At 60.0% G+C, this 19376-nt stretch overlaps 1 protein-coding gene across 2 annotated transcripts in view; it reads left to right on the forward strand.

The window, feature by feature from the left end:
• Positions 1–19376, forward strand: part of NECTIN1 (nectin cell adhesion molecule 1) — a 95915-nt gene that overhangs the window by 69375 nt on the left and 7164 nt on the right. Inside the window, exons 6-9 of one of the 2 annotated variants that reach the window (XM_090026718.1) lie at positions 6052–6199; positions 7810–7897; positions 8182–8292; positions 14134–14243. In XM_090026718.1, the coding sequence (XP_089882844.1) occupies positions 6052–6199; positions 7810–7897; positions 8182–8292; positions 14134–14243 (457 nt within the window). The remainder of the gene's footprint in view (positions 1–6051; positions 6200–7809; positions 7898–8181; positions 8293–14133; positions 14244–19376) is intronic. The other variant, XM_090026715.1, reaches the window with a different exon arrangement.

A 19376-nucleotide genomic window follows, 5' to 3' on the forward strand; every position in this document is an offset into this window, starting at 1 on the left:
GGCCCTCCCCCAGGAGAAAATCGCCTGCACCTGTGGCTGTGGGAGGGGTTGGGCAGGAGCCTGCTCCCCCGTGCAGGTGGCAGCCGTGCTTGGATCCAGCCTGGAAGTTGCTCTGCAGCTTCCCCTCCGAGCCCCCCAGCACTGAGGTCCTGGTTCCCCAGCAGCATCAATCGGGGGGGGCAGAGGGGTATAGGCCAACTGAAAGGAGCACCCCACGTCACCAGCCATGGGAGCAGAGTGCAGGGAGGAGCAGCAAGAGCCTTAGAGACCCCGAGGCAGGTAAGATTGACTCTCTCCTCCGACTCCCCATCTCCGGCGCTTGCCCCCATACCCCTTGCCCTTTGCAGGGAAGTTTTGATTTGGGCTCTGGACTGCATACTTACCCCTCTGGGCCCTCACTAGCCCATGCCATGCCCATCCCCCCCAGGTGCCAACCCCACGCTAAGGCTTGCACTGTCCGTGGGGCGGCTGAACCAGGACCTCAGATAGGCCTGCATATGGGACCGTGGCTCTGGGCACCATAGGGTTTCTGGCTGGCCCGGCACCCCCTCAGGCAACCCCATGGTTGATTCTCTACCCTGGGCTTCCTCCAGCCTGTGGTCCCATTAGAGGCAGGGCCCAGCCCTCTCCTGGGGGCAGCCCCTGGGCCCTGCCCTCCCTGCTCCCCCTGGTGCAGTGGGATCACCCTGGCCTGCAGAGATTCCCTTCCCAAGCCCTTCCCTGGTCTCTGCTTGCCCTTCTGGCTGGCATGTACAGCAAAAGGCACACACTGCTTAGCCTGGCCATGGCCCCATCACTTAGCTAAGCTCAGGTCGCCCCTCCTGCTCCCAGCCTGCGATTGCCCTTTGCAGACAGGAGCTGGCTGTGGGGACACCCCAGCCCAGCCCAGCCATGCCTCCCTGCTGAGGCTGTTTTATTCAGCATCCTTTTAACTCGTTGTTGTGCTTGGAGGCTCAGCCAGTGGCGAAAGCCCATAGCAAGTGACTCTCCTTTGGGGACACGCCAGGGTGGGAAGCCACATGACAGATGGGTTATCGCTGAGCCTCTCACATGGGTGGGGTGGGCAGGCCTGTGTGCAGGTGAACCGCGGCAATGGGGAGAGCTTGGGAGCATGGCTGCAAGTGCATGGAGAGCGAGGAGGGTGGAAAGATCAGGGACTCCTAGGTTTGCTTGTCCTTGGAGAAGTTACTGCATTGCTTGTGCCTTGATTTCCCCCTTCAGAGTGGGGGCAGGCACGAGGCTTGTTAGAGATTGCTCAAACAGGGCAGTGCCAGCTCCAGTGCCTCCAAAGCGCGGCATGTGCCGATGCTCTCTCTCACCGGCACCCGGCTCTGACCCACCGGGTCTGCAGTGCCCCGTGCAGCTTGGGGCGGGGACAGCCTCGCTCAGCCCCTCCATTCTTTGCTGTTTGGCTCTGCAGCTGCATTGCAGAGCCCCGGGGCTCGGGACGCGTGTCTGGCTCCATCCACATGCTGCTGCGGCATGAAATGCTGCCGCCGCCGCCTGTCTGGACAGGGCAGTAAATCTGTGTTGGGGCTGTCCTGGCAGATGGAGACATCAGCCGGGTGGTGGTTCGTACCAGGGTGTTTTTCATGGCTGGCAGGGCCCATGCTAGGGAGAGAGGCCTTTGCACGACAGCCTCCTAACGGGTTCTTGACATCCATTGGGGAAGGCTGGCATTCAAGGAAGCCGTCAGCCCACCTGGGGCTTGGTTTAATTGGGCCTCGCAACTGGTTAATCGAGGGGACCCCATCTCCTGAATCGCTCTGTGGAGTGTGATGTGGGGAGGATCTACGGCTCATGTACACCTCTGATTGGCTGCTTGCAGGGTACCGCTCTCGCTGCCCGTCCTGATTGGGTCATTAGGGCTCCTGGGCTCACACCTGCTCTCCATCGTATCAAGATCTGGGATGGGTTTGCTAGGTCCCGATCCCCTGGGCCCTCCTGGAGGGACCAAGCTGGCTCTGAGCCTTCAGCCTTCCTCCCTTTCCTAGCCAAGGATGCCGCACAGTCTGCAGCCCTGACGGCTGTGCTGGGAGCCAGGGCTCCTGGGTTCCCACCCGGCTTAGCCGCCACGTGGCAAACCCCTTCCCCCCTCTGCCCCTCTGTAGCATGTACATGTAGGAGGCAACGAGCCCCAGAAACCCCGGATCTGTCACGAGCTGGCTGCAGGAGGGGGCAGGGGCTGTGGGAGGCCGAAGCGCAAAAGCAGAATAACGGAGCCTTTTCTTTCCCTGTCTTCCCTAATTCTAATAGTTTGAATTAATTCCATTTTCAGCCGGAAAGAAGAGCTCCCCAAGGCCCTCAGCCACTCTGATAAGGCTGAGCTGTTTGTTTGGTCCCCTCGGGCTCCATGCTACCTGCCTCGCTGCCAAATGCTTCCTGCAAGCTCTGGGGGGAGTTCTTCACTGGCTGTAGCGTGCCCGGGAGCACGGGGCTTTGCATGCGTAATCTGCACAGCCTCCTCTGGCCTCCCAGCCCCGCGCCTCACGTTGCCCTGGCCTCTTTGCTCCAGCCCCCACCCACGAATCCAGTCCTGGTATCCCACCGCATTGCTGACTGATCTGCAGCCCCTGGCAGCGCTCTGTACCCCTGCTGCATGCAGCGCCTACCAGCCCTGCGGGGCACCCAGACCGCTGCCCTGCACTCTGGTAATGCCCCACGGGTCCTGTTGCCCTAGGCCTGGCCCCTTGCTTGCAGCTGTTCCCTGCCCTGCCATACCCCATGTCCAGGGCTGCTTTGGGGGGCAAGGCACTGGGGTGTGCTGGGCCCCCAGGTGGGGAACGAGGGCCACGTTGGCTCAGGGAGCCTGGATGCAGACACACAGGAAAGCATTGCACTCAGCCGAGCCAGTGGTCTCTGGGCAAGGGAAGGCCTGGGCCACATTTCACCGCTGTGGTTGCTCCTTGGGAACTTCATGGCACAAAAGTCAAAGGGGCCAGGGAGAGCAGAGAGGCAAAAGGCTGCTGGGTCAAAGAGAGCAGGGGGCAGCCTCTCCATCCGCTCCTGCAACCCGCTTGCAGCCAGACGCCATGGCCCCCTGCCCTTGCCGGGCTCTCCACCACCTCCCAGCTGTGCTCCAGTGCTGGCACTGACCTCTCCTGCTGCTGCTTGCTTCCTTGCAGTTGGGCTTTGGGCTGCTGTGAGCAGGGCTGCACAGTGATGCTGAGTCCATTTAGCCCAGTCACCCCAATGGCTCCATCTCCCAGCAAGGGGGAAGTCCAAGCATAGGCAAGCCCAGACCATCTCCGCCAGGGCCCTTCCCCTTTCTCCATCCTCTTCCCACAACCCCCCCCCACATACACACACACAGGCCCCAATCCACAGCCGTCGTGGCAAGCTCATGTGCGCTGGCTCCCTGACACGGAGCACGGCGCCAGGGGCCCGTCCATCAGGGGAACGTCCCCTCCAAAGACGCTTTACCGCCACTGTCCCTACCACCATCTTGAACGGCGTCTCGGGGATCACAGTGCATCACTTCAGCTGCCTGCTTGAGCGTGGAAGGAAGTGAGCTGTCTCAAGGCAGATATATGATTTACAGGATAACACGGCGCGCGGAGAGGAGACGGGAGAGAGAGACGCGAGCAACGGGGCCGGCATTCTGATGACTGCAGCATCCGATGACACGCGGAGCTGTTAATTAAGGGCCTGGGGAAGGCTGGGTGTGTGCCGCCGACTGACGGGGACTCCGGGGGGCTTTGTCGGGCAGGATGAAAGCTGGTTAGCATTCAGGAGACGGGAGAGCGGCACGAGCCGGAGCCTATTCGTGGCTTATGGGATGCTCCGGTCTGGTGCAGGGAACCTCTTTGCATGGCTGCAGTGAGCACATCTGGTGGGTGCTGGGGCAGGGGCTGGGCCAAGGGCATCTTTGCTCCTCGGTGTCAGCAGCAGTCTGCAACCGGGACGCAGGAGCGCCCTGCAATGTACTCCAGATGAGAGTCCTCAGGGTTTGCGCTGACCTGGGCTGGGCGCTTTTGTTCCGGCCCTGGCAGGTGAAGGACCCCAGCGGTCAGACCTTGGGGCCACGCAGCTGGCTGTGCGCTTGCGGGGGAGCTCAGGACATGTTGACGGTGTATCTAGAGGGGGCACAGCCCCAGATGCCGACCTCGGGGGTCTGTGATGGGGCGGCTCTGCCAGACGAGACCTGCCAGCCCCACGTGGTCATCCAGGATCCCCACAGCAACCCTGAGAGAGCCCAAGGCAGGCAGTGACTCCACCTGCCCACCTCACCCCTGCGAGCCCACGGGACATGGCATCACTTTGCGCTGCCAAGCGGCTGGTCTGCTCCACCCCAGAGGCTGCTGCCTCCCAGCCGCAGAGGGGAGCAACTCCAGCACCCGAACCCCGGGAGATCGTGAGTCCATTTGCCCTCCAGAAAAGACAAGAGTGCCCTTTCTTAGTGCCAGACGAGTGGGATCCAGAGGCTCAGGTGGACGGCAGAGGTCTTGGGCCTGGGTGGCTTTGCATATTGTTCTCCTGGCTGTTATTGTGACAGCTGCAAAGTGTGGCCTGAGCCTGACGGGAAGGAGAGAGATGGAGCTCGGGCCCCGCTACTGTGACAACTTATTTGGATAAGAGCTCCAGGCATGGACCAGGCCCCCTACAAACACAGGAAGACTTTCCTCCCCTGGTTCGAGCAAACAGTACCGGCTTTGTTGTTTATACAAAACCCCGCTCGCCACTGACACCATCGCTACTATCCATCTGCTAACTCGCATACAGCCTGATCCTGATAGTCTTGTATTTGCAAGAGACAGCATCATTTATCACTGTCTCCATCAGGTCAGGGAAGGGCTGGAGCCCTGGAGTGGGGGGATTGGGGACTAATGGAGATCCCATAACAGGGCTGGTTAATATGATGCTTCCCTTCCCCAGTGTCTGGAAGTTGGTACAGGGGGTTGTCAGCCAGGGCTCCTGGGATCTAGTCTGCTGTAGTGCACTGTGGTCTGGGGCTGGGGAGGCCAGGGGGTCCAGTGGGCAGAGCTGTGGGAACCAGGGCTCCGGGGGCACCGAAAGGCAGAGCGCCGTCATGGTTGGAGACGGGGTGGGCAGTCGGGACTCCGGGGTTTCTTTCCCAGCAGGGTCACGAGACAGCTGTGTGATTATAGGGACAAAGCACCATGCACCCGTGCCTGGTGTTGCCAGGGCTGTTTCATGTGATGGATCCAGCCCTCTAGTCTGTGCAGGGTGGTCAACACCTCTCCAAGAAGCAGGGCTGGAGGGTGATGGCCCCAGCAGAGCTAGCATGACCGGCCCATGTCTCACCTGGGGACACCTGGGAAGTCACACAGTGGGGGCACATGCCAGGGCAGGGACACAGTGCAAGGTGAGCCCACCCGTGCCCCAAGTGATGGGGCCCATCAGGCCCCTTCCCCTGCCCCCGGCTCCTCACTGCCTCCGTTCCAATTATCTCCCTCTTTCATCACTGCAGCGCTGTAAGTACAAAGTACCAATTAGCTAGTTTTCAAGTTTAATTAGGTTGGAAGGTAGAGCAAATTAAATCCTTTTATCGTACGTTTCAAAGAGCTTTCCCATCGAGCCCCAGGGATTGGCTGGCTTTGAATGAGGATCGCGCTAGTCATGTGGGGGCCAGCTCGGACTCACCCGGCTCTCCAGCCACGGGGCTGGGGTGCGTGCCCTACGTTAGCCAGAGTACCCCTGCCCTGTGGAGTGGGATGTGGGGCACGGCCCCCAGGGGTAATTGGCTATGCCGGGGATGAGCCCCCAGTTTCTATATGCTCCAGAGGAAGTGCCAGTATTGGAAGGGTTAACCTGGAGGACCATGGCAAGGGGGGTGGTCCCAGGCCTGGCAGTGCTGCCCATCCCCAGGCCATCTGGGCACAGGAGGTCCAGGCTCTTGGGAGGGCCCTGCCAGCACATGCCCTTGGTGAGGGCTCTGACTCTGCCCCCCAGGATCAGGGCCCCACATGGTCCTGGGCACTGAGGGCAACAGCAGGGAGCACGGGGCTCTGTGGGGAGGGTCGTAGAGGTCAGGGAGGTCCGAGGACCGTCCTGGCTGTAACGCTGTTCTCTGCCCTGTGTCCCTTGCAGATAAGCCGCTGCCACAGGGAGCCCCGGGAGACCTCATCGGGATTGTGGGGGGGGTGGTCGCTGCAGTGCTCCTCATCGGTGTGGCCGTCACGGTGCTCATCGTCTACAGGCGGCAGCAGAAGAGCCGCTCGGAGACCGACAACGACCTGTGAGTAGCCCCTTGGCTCATCCTGGCACCCTGCTGCCTCCAGCTCTGCTCCCCTGTAGTCTGGCCCCTGGCTCCTGTTTGGGGCTGGGCAAATGCTTCTCTTCCCTTGTGTGCTGCTCATGCTCAGCCCCTTCTGTCCTGCTGGCTGGTCTCCTCCAAGCCATACTTCTTAGCTCCTCTCGGCCCCACCGCGCAGGCTCCCTCCCCTGCCTGGGCTGGGCAGACCCTTACCCGTTCCCCCGGGAGCATCTCCCGCATGGGCCAGCTTCCCCCAGCCCTGGAGCCAGGTCAGCCCATTGTGCATCCCTGCTCTCAGGAGCTTTTTTGCCCCATTCAGGGATATGGAGGCCCCTTGGCTTGCCTTATAAGAAGCCCTTAAAGGCAGCTGCATTTTCCCCAGCTTTGCCCATGCAACAAGCTGCCACCCTCCCTGCGCGGGAAGGAGGTGCCCTCGTGGCACCCTGCGGAGTCATGGGACTAGGTATGGCCTGTTGGAGTCCCAGCCCTCGCGGCCCCCTTCCCACTCATGTCCTGCTCTCCACTTGAGATCCACTGGATTTCCAGGGCAGCTGCTTCCCTACAAGTGAGGATCGGTGGGAGTTTGCCCAGGAGCTCACAGACTGGCAGAGGGGAGGGCGGGGGAGCCAGCTCATTAGAGTTGCAGAGTTTAATGAGTTCTTAACAGGATTAGACACGTATATGCAGATGAGCCGAGTTTGCCGCGGCAGTCATTAGGATGGAGATTACAAAGGCTGCCAGTCCTCATGCTCCAGGGCTAAAGCAGATCTCCTGTTCGGGGTCAGGAATACACCGGCCCTCATGGTGCACCATGCAGGGTAGGAAGGCTTGGAGCTGTCATCAGGAGCCTCCAGCAATGGCCATCGTCAGAGACAGGCCACCCAACTCGACACCCATTGACCTGATGATTGGCAGCTCTCGCTGCCAGCTGGGCCCCAGCGTCCCACGGTAACGAGAGCAGCTCTTGGCTGAGGGTATTCAGGGACCATCCTGAGTGGTGCCAGGAGCTGGAGCTCCCAGCACCAGCTTCAGGGTCCCCATCTGACACGGGGATTTGCCGGGGATTAGAAATGCTGTGTGGAGAAAAACACCCCTGGTTGCAGGAGGGTTCACATCCATTAGCAATGCAAATGAGAGGGTGGGAAGGGGAGAGATTATCCACGTGCATCCAGTCGGTGGCATGGGTCGCTCAGTGGAAAGCTGGACCGATCCGTCCGGCAGTGGCACAGCAGCATCAGGCCAGCTAGGACACAGAGGTACCAGGCAAGGGGCTGGGGAAGTAGACCAAAGGGAGCGGATGAAGCTAAGGGGCCCACTTCAGATTTACACCAGTGGAAATAAGAGGGTCTGTGCCAGGTCCCTGCTCTGAAGTCGAGCCAGGATTGTGGCTTTCCAGGGGCAGGCTGGCCTGCAGAGAGGAGAGGGCATCCCTGTCTCTGCACCTGCTGGAGCCCAGGGGTGTCTGGGCATGGACTCGGGCACCTGCGTGGCCTGGCGTGGCGCAGCCGAGCACAGGGCATGAGTCACACTGGGGGGAGCGTGGCAGGGCCCTGCCTCCCTGGTCTAACCAGTGCCTGTTTCTCTTCCTGCAGAACTGACCTGCCCCCCTCTCACAAGCCCATCCCTCCGCCAAAGAGGAAGCTGGAGATGAAAACCCACCTGACAGCAGAAGACATCCAGGTACCTGCCCCCACCCCAGTGCCAGGCCTCTGAAGACACCACGTCTGGCCCTGGCAAGCCTCAGCCTGGGGTGTGAGCTAGGGGACAGTGGCCAGTGGCCCAGTGCTTTCCTGTCTGTCTGCAGTCAAGAGCTCTGGGTCCAGAGGCAGCCTGGACTTGGCTCACAGCCACGGGGGAATCTGGGTCTCACCATGGCATCCATGGGGCAGGGGTTGCTCCCAGCCTGGTGGCAGGGGTGAGGTCGCAGCTGCCCCCGTAACCCCATCCCCATCCGCTCTGCCCAGGTCGTGCATCTCGACAACATGAAGCACGAGGAGGAGATCCAGAAGCTCCCGCTGCAGACACTGTACTATGACCTGGCCACCACCGAGCCCTCCCCCTACACCGACAGGCTGGTAAGGAGGGCCAGGGGCCTGGCACTGCCCCCCGACCCCCACCCCAAGGCCCCTGCACAGGATCTGGACCGATACATTACAAGGGATTAGCTCCTGCTCCCTCCATCCATCCACCAGCAACCGTCTCCCCCACTGCCCCAGGGCCTCGAGTCCCCTGACCTGAGCCACAGGGAATGTGGCATCATGATCACTTGGTCCTGGCTGTCTCCAGCGTACTGTGGAGGACTCTGCCTGACACTTTCCAACTAGGTTTCACCCCAGATTGGTGGCTCGTGGTAACATAGGACTCTCTGGCTCCCCTCCAAGATACAACACCCAGTGAGGATGCAAACTAAGACCAAATTGGGCCTGGAAGAAGCTAAACTGCTTGCCCCACACCCCAGCCCAGAGCAAGGGTACAATGGATCCTATCCCAAAGCTGATCACGGTGCCCATCCTTGCGCATGTCCCTTGGGGACACTCTGCCCTGTGTTGTCAGGTTCTGGGGGTGCCCATCTCCCCGGGATTTCATCCACGCCAGAGGAGGGATTGCATCTCTGGGTGGGCTAAGGCGCAGGGAGGAGGTGGTGGATGGAGGGTCTCACAGGCCAGTCCCACTCGCTGGGCCTGTGCTGTCAGCGACGGTTCCTGCGTTGGAGGTGGAGGAGGCTGACGTGACATGACTTAGCTGGAGCGGCGCGTTCCCAGCTTTGTAACTTGGTTCTGTGCCAGGCCAAGGGCACCGGCGTCTGGCTGGGAATCGCAGACGGCTCCCTAAAGCCCGTGTTGGGTGCAGATTTGTTCAGCTTGAAATGGAAAGATGGAGATTAGGGGTCGAGGAGACAGGGAGGGAGTTCAGCAGCAGCAGCAGGAAGGCTGTTTTCAAGGCCCAAGGCAGGGGTCAGGTGCACGGGCCCTGCCAGCTCGTTGTGAGGCCACGGCTGTCTTCCTGCACGGCGGGTAGCGGAGGGCAGTGCACCAGCCCTGCTGCACGCGTGGTCCCTCAGGCTCCAAGCCCAATTGTGCTTGCTCATCCCTGCCCTTCAGAGAGAGTCGGCCGCCCGGCTGTGCTGCCCGGCACCGGGGAGCCACAGGGGCTTGTTCACCCCTGGAAAGTTGGGCCCTGGCATCCATGGCCCTGGGCACTGTTCCACCCCAGAGGCAGCAGCATTTCCGTGGTGCCCTCTAGTCATAGGATGCACTTGGGGCTGGAAGACAAATGTTGAGGGCAGTGCGTGGCTCTGAAGAGCCCGTCCCGGGGGCGTCTGACTGGTTTCCCGTGCCCTCTGATCGGGGGCGTGGGTACCAGGGCCAAGCCACGCTCCACAAGAGCAGGTTTCCAGCAAGGAGCTGGCTCACTTGGGGTAAATAGCGAGAGGGTGGCTAATTAAAAAAGCCGTCAGCAGCGGAGTTAGCGATGTGAGGCTAGGCTCAACCGGTGGCCGTGTGGTAACCATAGGAACCGAGTTTGGGGCTCTCTGACCTGCTCGGAGCAGGCGCGTATTCAAGGCTGCGGTTCCTGTTGGTCCTTTGTTAGAGGTCCCAGCAAAGAGGCTCTTCGGATGCCCTCACAGCCGCCCTCGAAGCAGTCGCTGCAGGGCGGAGGCACGTGGGCAGGGGCTTCAGGGCTGGGATGCTCCCCGGAGGCATCCCCAGCATCCTGGGTCTGAGCTTTGGGCTGCCCTGTCCCTCCTGGTCAGGGCTTCTCAGCCTGGTCTGGTGCATCCCTCCTCCAGGGTCTCAGGCTGGCCAGGACGTGAGCAGCCTGGCTCCCTCCTGCATCCTCCTGCCCTGCTCTGCCAGGCTGGTCTCATGCCCTGTTCTTCCTGCTCCTCCAAGCCTATGCAGACCCCAGCCCCGGCCAGTGCAGCCATGGAGCATAACCCTCCTCCCCGAGACTCTGCAGTCCCAAGGGGAAGTCCTCCAGCCAGCCTTGCCCATCAGCCCTGGGTGTGGTCCCAGCCTCCAGCGCCTGCTTTCCGCCCCACGTCCCTGGGGCTCACTGCTGTATGTCGGGCAGCCGGGCTGTTGAGCGGGTGAATGTCAGGGGGAGTTCCCTGCCAGGCAGTGCCAGCCGTGCCGGCTCTGCCAAGGGCTCTGGGGCGCACAGATAACACCGGCTGGCCGTGTTATCATGGAAGGGACGGGCATGCGTCATGCTGCGCTTCAGGAAGGAGCTGGCTCTGGCTTTCCCATCTCGCCTAGGGATCCGCCAAGGTGGCCTCCTGCCCATCCCACAACCAGCCTTGCAGACACTTCCCTTAACCAAGCTGTGACCAGGTCTGCCAGGCTCCTGCAGCCGCGCTGCCAGCACCTCCACCCGGGGTAGGCAGAGGTGGGTGGGCTGAGCGGGGCACAGAGAAGCACTCAAAGCAGCTGCTTGCTCAAGCATAGACTTGCTGCTAGCCCGGGCTTCCTTTGGGGAGGAGGGCACCGCAGACATGTGGTGCTGGCGCTCTGTCTGCCGGAGGGCAGCGGGGAAGGCATTGCAGGGGAGAGAGGCTTGACATCTGGGGGGTAGGAAAGGGCTTCCAATGCTGTAACTCAGTTGTACGTGGTCTCGTCTTTTGGGGTTAACACAATTTGTGCATTAAAGCCTCTGCTGGGGAAGGCAATTTCAGAGAGCCAGGACGAGCTCAGAAGTGATTAGTGAGGGGGCCAGGCAAGAGAGAGGTACCGGCAGAGGAGAGAGAGGGCAGGAGAGCGACTGGCAGAGAGGGGATGAAGGTGGAGGAGAGCAACCTGGCCTCACCCACAGCTACCGGGGATCTCTAGCACCTCATCTTATTTCCCAGACCCCCTCTCTGGGCAGGAGGAGCTGTGCCTCCCAGGCAAGCCATCACCCTCCTTGTGCTTGGAGCTGCACAGGCTCCACTCCTGGCTCAGGACCTGGGGGCCTCCTCTCTTCTCGGAGTGTTTGGCATTTGGCCCTTGACAGCACCCCCTCAATTCAGCCCACATTGCATAGGGGTTATTCCCAAGCCATGGTGCCTGGGGCTGCCCCAGCTCTGGGCTACAGCCCCAACATGGGGTCCTTCTCCCAGCTTCCCCAACAGTCGGTGGAGCCAGTGGGAACAGTGTGGGAACAGAATTGTGTGCGTGTGTACGTGTGTAATGTGTGCTAGTGAGGGGTGGACGGGGGGGAATAAGCATAGCAGCAGAGGTGTGATGGGTGGGACAGGGGAAGGCTTCGTGGCTCGGACAGTGAGGCAACGCCTGCCAACTTGCAGGGCAGTTACTGGGGTGCTGGAGCCAGTGATTTATGCAGCATACTGGCTGGCGCCAACATTAGGACTTGTATACAAGCCCCGGTATTGATTTTGTAATAAATTTCTGCTCCTAAAAAGCAGCAGTGTGCAGGAGCGAGCCAGGGGCTGGCAGAGACTGGTAGCTTCCCAACTGCTGCGGCACAGCCCTTCCCAGGGTCTTGTCTGGGCTGGGCAGGGGCAAGGTGGGCATGGGCACCCCATGGCTTGGTCTGCCTCTCTGCAGGGCAGGAGAGGTGGCCCAGTGCAGAGCTGGATCTACACTGTGAAGCAGGGGTCTGGCTGCTGAGTGGGCCGCCAGCATCACCCAGCTCCAAACCAAAGCTGCTCAGCGCCGTCAACTTTATATCTTCCCATTCCTGCATGTCTTGGCCCGGGCCGAGGCAGGATGCAGCAGTGCCAGAGCAGGGCTCCTCCCTGGTGGCTCTGGCCTGGGTTTCAGCAGAGACCATCAACCATGCTGATGGGGCTCTGCTGCCCCAGATCTGGAGCCAGCACATCCAGGGCTCCCCTGGACCTCCATGTAGCATGTACGTGTGCCGTGTCACCTCTGATCTCCTGCCCATGGAGGAGTGTGAGCACTGCCAGGGAAGGATATAGGAAAGGAGTGATGAACCTGATCAAACCCCAACCCTTCATCACACCACCCAGTGTGGCCTCCTTCCACCTAGCAGCTTCTGCCCGCACCCCCTGGTTCTGCCTGCCATCTTTGACTCTTTTGGCTCAACGCACACCTCCAACCTGCACTGGGGAGAGAGACTCTGCCAGTTATGGTGTTTGCCCCCTGTACCCACAAGCTACATGCTCACCTGCTTGGGGCACTTTCACAAGCTCTGTAAGCTGTGACAGTGCACACACATGTGCAAACACGCACAAGCCCTATACAATACACTTCAGCACACAGGGCAAGAGCACCCAGACCATACACCCCTCCCACAATGCACATGCATGCACAATCATGCCATGGGGTGGAGGGGCCCTGCTCCCCATAGACCGGCAAAGGAAACCCCCACCAAGTGCAGTGTGACAGAGCAGTTCCTCAATCAATCCCCCCTTCTGACTACAGGCATTAGCACAGCTCATTGCAGAGCCATAAAGCTCTGAAAATTGCCTTGCCACAGCTGGTAAATGGTTGAGAAGAGTTCAGGAAAAGAGAGGGGATGATTTCCAAATTAAATGCCTTCTGCATAAGATCCAGGTGAGGCGATGGATCAGGAAAGGGGCATGCAGCGAGAAGGTCATCTGAAAGAGCCAGCTGGTCCTTGCCACTTCCAAGACCAAGCCCATATGAGGATGCTAAGATGCTCCCTTAGCGAGCATGGGGCTGGGAGCCAGGACACCCCGGTCCTGTTCCTAGATCTGTCACTTCTTGAGTGACAGCAAACAAATCTCCATCTCTCTGTATGCCTTTCTTTCCCCCTTCCATAAAATGGGGTCTGTAAAACTGAGCAGTCTCCCAGGAAGTTTAATTCATTAATGATGGTGAGCTACTTTGAGTTACTTGGATGGAAGCTAGCTATCAGAGACGAGGGGTGCATCCCTCCCTCCGTGCTGTTCTTGGATACGAGCCCTCCGAAAATGCTGCTAGAGAGGCTACCCTTCAAGACGCTGTCATCAAAGCATGAGGCTTTTGGCATCTATTAACCATTATTTACAAAGCTCGAATCAGACAGGATTGGAAATATGGAACAGAAGGAAAAAGAGCTCGTGGGTTACAGTCAACCTCGCCGCAAAGGGAGAAACACGGCACGCTGTGATTTGCTCGTGCTGTTAGGGAGATTTGTGAGGGAGCAAAATAAATTTAAGCTGAAGGGAATTTAAAAGCCCCCGTTCGCAGAAACACCCTCGTTTCTCCAAACTCCCAAGCAATTTGGAGCTCGTCTTAGTGACTTGCCGGAGACAATATCCATTATCTGAGCATTAGCTGGGCGAGGTGCTCGGCAAACATATCGGAGTGGCGGTCCTCCCTCCGGAGAGTCGGCAGTCTAGCAAGTCCCAGAGCGTCATGGGCAGCGTAGGGGGAAGGAAGGACCTCGCTCTCATCGTGGTAAGGCGCGGGCTCCCTCTCGGAGTACCGCGTGCGGTGCCCCCCGCCCCGAGCGTCTCAGGGATGCGGTGCCGGCCCTTGCCATGGAGGAAGCACAAGGCCTCGAACCATCCCGGTGCAGCACCCGCTCCTCCTGGGCTGGAGTGAAGCCTCGGGGTCCCCTCCGCTCCTGGAGGGATGCAGGGAGGTTCGTTTTCAGACCTGATTGTGGGGTGTAGGGATGCAGCCCTAACAGACCCTGGGGAGGGGGGTGTTGCTGGGTGGGGGCGGTTTCCACTGAGACTCATTTGAGCCCTAAATGCCTGGGGTGGATAACAAGGGAGGGAAAATGCTGCTTGATCCTCCCTTGGATTTGGGGGTTTTGTTTGACTGACTGTTCCTTCCCCCATTTCTTTTTATCTTTTCTCCCCCATTCACTCCCCCCCATTCCATTAACATCCCCCACCTTCCCACCCCCTGGGCATGACCCCCGCGCACCCCGGCATCTCCGGCCCCTCGTCTCCCCCATCCCTCCCGTGTGTCCACGCCTCGCCGCTGCCCGACCGCCAGAACTCCGGCACCAAGGACTGTGACGTCCACTATGCGGAGCTGGACACGGCCGCTCTGGCCTCGTCGCCCAGCCCCCGGAGCTCCATCCGTGCTGGCGGAGACCCAGTCGAGTATGCAACTATCCAGCCTCACTTACGCTAGCGCATGCCACTCTAGGCCTTTCCCCTCCGATCCTGGCCTCAAGGTACACAACTGCCCCCTGCCCGCCTGGGGACGTCTGCGCTCCCCCTGCCCTGTGCGATGGCTCCCTCTTGCCCCCACCCGGCGTTGCATGCTCCCTGCCACGGCTGCTCCCTGGCGTGGCCTGCACGCAGCTTGCAAGCAGCATGGCGCACCCGCTTTTGCTTTGGGTCCTGCGCAGAGGTGAGCTGGGGGGTTACGTCTGTCGGTGGGTGGGCTGGCTGGCGGGGCAGGCAGGCTGCGGCCAGGGTGCCTCTCGGCACGGTGCTGAGCTGCGTGACAGGGGAGGCCGGGTGTCCCCAGAGACACCCGGGGGAGTTTCCCCAGGGCTTCCCCCGCATGGGACCAACTCCCTAGGGTTGCAGAGAGAGCTCTGAGTGAAGGCAGGTGAGGAGAGCAGGATGGGGGAGTGGAGGGAGGAAGGAGTGAGAAAGCAATGGGAAGGTGGGGGGACGGGGTCAGCGCCCAAGGCATGCTCATGATGGCCTGGGACCCTGAAGGCAGGAGGCGGTATAGATGAGGGGCAGCACGGTGCGAGGTGGGAAGTGAAAGGCAGGATGCTTAGGCGGGTTGGACACTGGCCAGTGAGATGCCCCTGCCTGCCACAGGGTCTGGGGGGGTCACGGCAGGGCACGGGGCTCTGCTGGGGTTTGAAAGAGCCGCGTGCTGTCCGCACTCAATGGCCCCTTCTCTGCCCTCTTTCCCCCCCACAGCTGCCCCGCCGTGGGAGGGGACCCCGTGGCCCTGGGCACCACGTGGGTGTGCGGGTGCACATGTATGCACACGCCTCTGTCTGCTGTAGGAGGAGACACCTCCACCCCTCCCGCTGACCTCCCCCAAGCATGCGAGTGTTATCACCAACCCTTGGCCCCGCTCTGCGGTGGGTGTTTATCCCATCCCATAGCAGGTCTCTGCAGCTCCTCAATCACCCGTGTGAGATGCTGCAGCCCTCGCCTGCCCTGCCCCTTTGTCCACTGGTTTCAGAGCCGCTTTCTCTGCCCTGGTGTTTGTCAACCACTTTCTTCCTCCTGGTCTGTGTTGTATCCTCCCCTCGCCCCCAGGCTCCGGTGACTGGGAGCAGGCAGCTGCGTGGGCCTGTTGTCTGGGGAGAGTGCCCCGTTCCCCATAGGCTGGTCCCAACCAGAGCCCTAGATCCAAAGCAGCTCTGGGAGCCAGAGGGGGTTAAAAGCTAGTGCCCGGTTCAGGAGCAATAGTTAAGTCGAATCTCCTATGATGTCATAGGAAGTTCTTCCCTCTGCCAATCAAATGGAAGAAGCTCCTATAGCATCACTCAAGCATCTTCCACATTCCCCTCTCCTTCATTCCCACCCGTGTTGGCCCATCTCTCTAGGCATCAGGAAATGCTGGAGACCAACCAGACTTGTCTGGGCGCTCCTGGTGGGGTGGGGGAGGAAGCAGCTTGAGGGGCCGAGTCCAGGGAACCAGGACCTTCATCTGGGAAGGTCGCCGGGCAGTTTGGTACGGACCCAAGGGTGGGCGCAGCCACTCGGCTGCATGGGGATCGGAGCCATAGGAAGAGCTGGGAAACTGCTGATAAGTTTGCTAATTGGGTCCGTGCAACAATGAGCTGTGATGCATGTGGTTAGTTCAGGGCTCTGTATGGCACAGATAACCCTTTGATGTGCAAATCTTGTGAGTGGCGGTCAGGGGACAGGGAGCAGAGACATGCAGGGAAGAGGGACAGAGGGCTGGGGCTAGCCATGGGCAGCCAGCAGCAGGGGCCTGGGAGAGGAGCCGCACTGAAAACCACTACAGACAAGTCCCAGTTAAGCTTGTTGCAGCCATAGGTTGTCACTGGGCAGGGACACCTGAGGTCCTGGAAATGCCCAATGCATTCCCACCACCATCCTCAGGACCCAGCACAGAGGCCCTGTGGCAGCTCTCTCCATGGGAGGCAGGGATCCCAGCCTAAGGATGGTGCTGAGCCCAGAAGAGACATGCCTCTAGTAAGGTCTCCCCTGGATCATCCTCCATGCCCAAAACAGCTGTTCCCCCTGCTTGAGCCAGCACGGGAAGCCAATCCACCCCCTGCCGTCCTGTCTGAGCTCCCCCACCACCATCCTTAGCCAAGCAGGGAGGGGTCAGGACTCTCCACGCTGCTGCACCCGCAGCCGGATCCCAGCTGACCACGTAGGGCCCCTCCATCAGAGGAGCAATCCTACCTGTGTGTCTCTACCCTGGTGGGCATCTCAGTGCCGTTCAAATGGACCCCCGGGAAGGCCGTGGGTCCCCAGGATGCCGGCCCCCAGGAGCAGACGGGGACAGAGGACTGGGAGCTTAAGGTGTGGAGTCTCAAGGAGACGTCAGACCATCCAGGGGTGTCAATCCCAGCAGCAAAGCCTTGGTCACTGCGGAGGGGCGGCACTGCAGGCTCAGGGCTATGGGGGGTCTGTGCAGAGACCTGGGCTGGGAAGGGGCAGGGGCGAGGGGAGCGGGGTGAGCAGCAGCCTGCGGGCCGTGGCTTTGCAGCGTGGCTGGGAGACCTGGATCTGGCCCAGGTGCCTTGCCCACACGTCAGCGGGGACAGGAGAGCGGGGGCTGGGGCAGCCTGCCCGCCCTGTGGACCCCGAGGTTTCCCTGCTCTGGAAGGAGCCCTGTAGCCACCCTGCTGTAACACGGCCAGCCCCGGGCCGGAGCGTCTGCGGTTGGCCAGCTCGGCGCGGTGCGGTAACCTGTCTCTCTTGCGGTGTCTTGCCTGCCCCCGTGCCCAGAATGAGGATCAAGGTCTTCATAGACGTTACGAGCCAGAGTGGACAGTAAGTCGGGGCCTTTGTTTTTCTCCTCCTCTCCCTTGTGTGTCTAGCTGGGCTGGTTGGGGGGGAAGGGATGAGCATCAGTCCTGGAGGCTAAGCCTCTCTGCCAGCCCCCCATGCACCAACCCTGCCCTGGCTGGGGCAGAGAGGGGTCTGGCCTCCCCATTCGAGGTCCACGCAGGCCTCAGCTTCCCTGCCCAGATGGAGAGCGAGGGGGTCTGGTGGGTGCCGGCTGCAGTGACTGGGCTGCCACCCCCTCACTGAGCTGACGCAGGCCACCAAACAGCCCTCGTCACCGAGCCGGGGTGTAATGGCACCCTGGAGCCGGGTGGCCCTCAGCCCTGTTCGGGTCCATGCAGCGGGTCTGACTGTATCCCTCCCTGCCTGTCCCTGCAACTCTCCGAGCCGTGCTGGCCCGGGCTCTCGTGGCTGTGTCCAGGCGGTGGGGAGCGTGTGGACACACCTGATCTAGATGCACCAGGCACAAGCAGAAGCCACGGAGTACACGGCATCCCAGCCCAGGGTGCTACCCTCAAGGTGCCGCCACTTCTTGGACACTGCAGGTCTATCAGACCCAGCAGGGCAGACCGACCGGCAGCACAGCTGCAGGGAGCAATCCAGCAGGTGACGTTTTCCTCATTTGGGACCTTTGCCCCACAGGCGAGACAAGCCAAGCCTCATCCCCCTTCCCTCGGTCCAGACCTGGGTCCCCAAACCTCCCCCTCTAAGGATCAGGTACTTCTGGGGGTCGACCGGCCCCTGCAGTGAGTCCACTAGCTGACAAGCCTCTACTGCTAGCAATGACTGGAGTTGCCTCTCGTTGTTGGATGCTGCATTGCTCTAGTTCCTGGGTTCAAATTGCACCAACACACTGTAGCAAAAGAGGTGGAGCAGTAATGGGCCTGTATGCTAGTCCCCTTCCAGAGGGGAAGCAGCCAGCACACCAGCAAAACACATATGTTAGGTCTTCCTCCCAGTGCCTTGTCCACTGGAAGATAATAGCTTACTAGTGCTGCTCACTATTGGGCTCCTCTGTGAACTCAGTGGTATTGGAGAGCACTGAATATCTGAGTCGGGTATGGCAGGAGATAGTTAAATGGCTCTCACTGACAGGGTTTGGGGTAAGACCCCATGGGACAGAGCAGCCTAACCAAATCTCCAGGTATTTCATCGTTCCTGGTTCTGAATGTCATGTAAATGAAGCAGATGAAATGCCGAGACCTTGACAGAGCATTTCACTGCTTTCTCTCCATCACCCCAGCCAGAGCCTGGGGGTGTTCAGAGAAGGGTCAATGCATCAGATATTAGCAGGTTGTAAGGAAGTACAGCTCACAGCATTCATAACTGTGCTTAAGGGCACACTTTCAGGTGCAAAAGCAGCTTCAATGTGCAGGAGAAGTGGGAAGAGAGAGGGCAAGGTGGAAAATGTGCACTCTGAAACGCTATCGGGCAGATCCCCCTTTCCAAACAACACACAAGGCTGTTTGCAGTGGACAGGTCTTTGATAACCTGCTTAATCTTCTGCATTACAATAACATTAGGAGGGGGAAATAGATAATGAAGTGTTATATAGAGCTGCTTCAGAGGGGAGAGAGACATGAGGAGTGGGGAAGAAGGATGTGCCAGTGCCATTTAATTAGCTCATTAGCTAGAATTTAATTTCAAACTTGGTTAGAGGGAAACTCAGCTCCGGAAAAGTCACTCCAGGAGCAGGGAGGGCATCCGAGGGCACCAGCTCTTAGATACACAAATCAACACAGGGCTGAATCTCACTTGCAGTCCCTACAGCTCCTTTGGCGTTTCAGCAGGGGAGCATGGAGCCCTCTGCTTCCAGCCCTGGGGTCACTCAGGCCCACTTCTCAGGGCTTAGACCCTTCTGGGCTGAGAGGTGCTTTCATCTGCTTCCCTGGACAACTCAAGGTGTTCTCATAGGCTACATGAGGTCTCAGGGACCATGCTCCACCCTCATTGTGATGCCCTTACACTAGCTAATCACCAATTCCTGCAGCCCTGGCACTGGTTGGTTGCTCAGCATGATCTAGGGTGCCTAACTTTCCCCCCCTTTTTCTCTGCCCCAGCTTAGCAGCATCTCAGGGCACATTCCCTCTAGCTCCCTCGGGTCCTTTTAACTGCAGGGCTGACTCTGTTCCAGGCTTCTCCTATTCCTGGCCTACACTAGCCCAACTCCTCACACTGCCCTGCTTTAACCATTTCCAAGAGCCGATGCCTGCCCTATGCTAGGTTTGCTCTGCACCACCCCTCTCCATAGCAACGGACCCCTTTGTGTAG

Source organism: Crocodylus siamensis, chromosome 14 (assembly GCF_052110815.1).
Source record: "Crocodylus siamensis isolate JL-2025a chromosome 14, ASM5211081v1, whole genome shotgun sequence".
In the NCBI taxonomy this organism is placed as follows: Eukaryota; Metazoa; Chordata; order Crocodylia; family Crocodylidae; genus Crocodylus; species Crocodylus siamensis.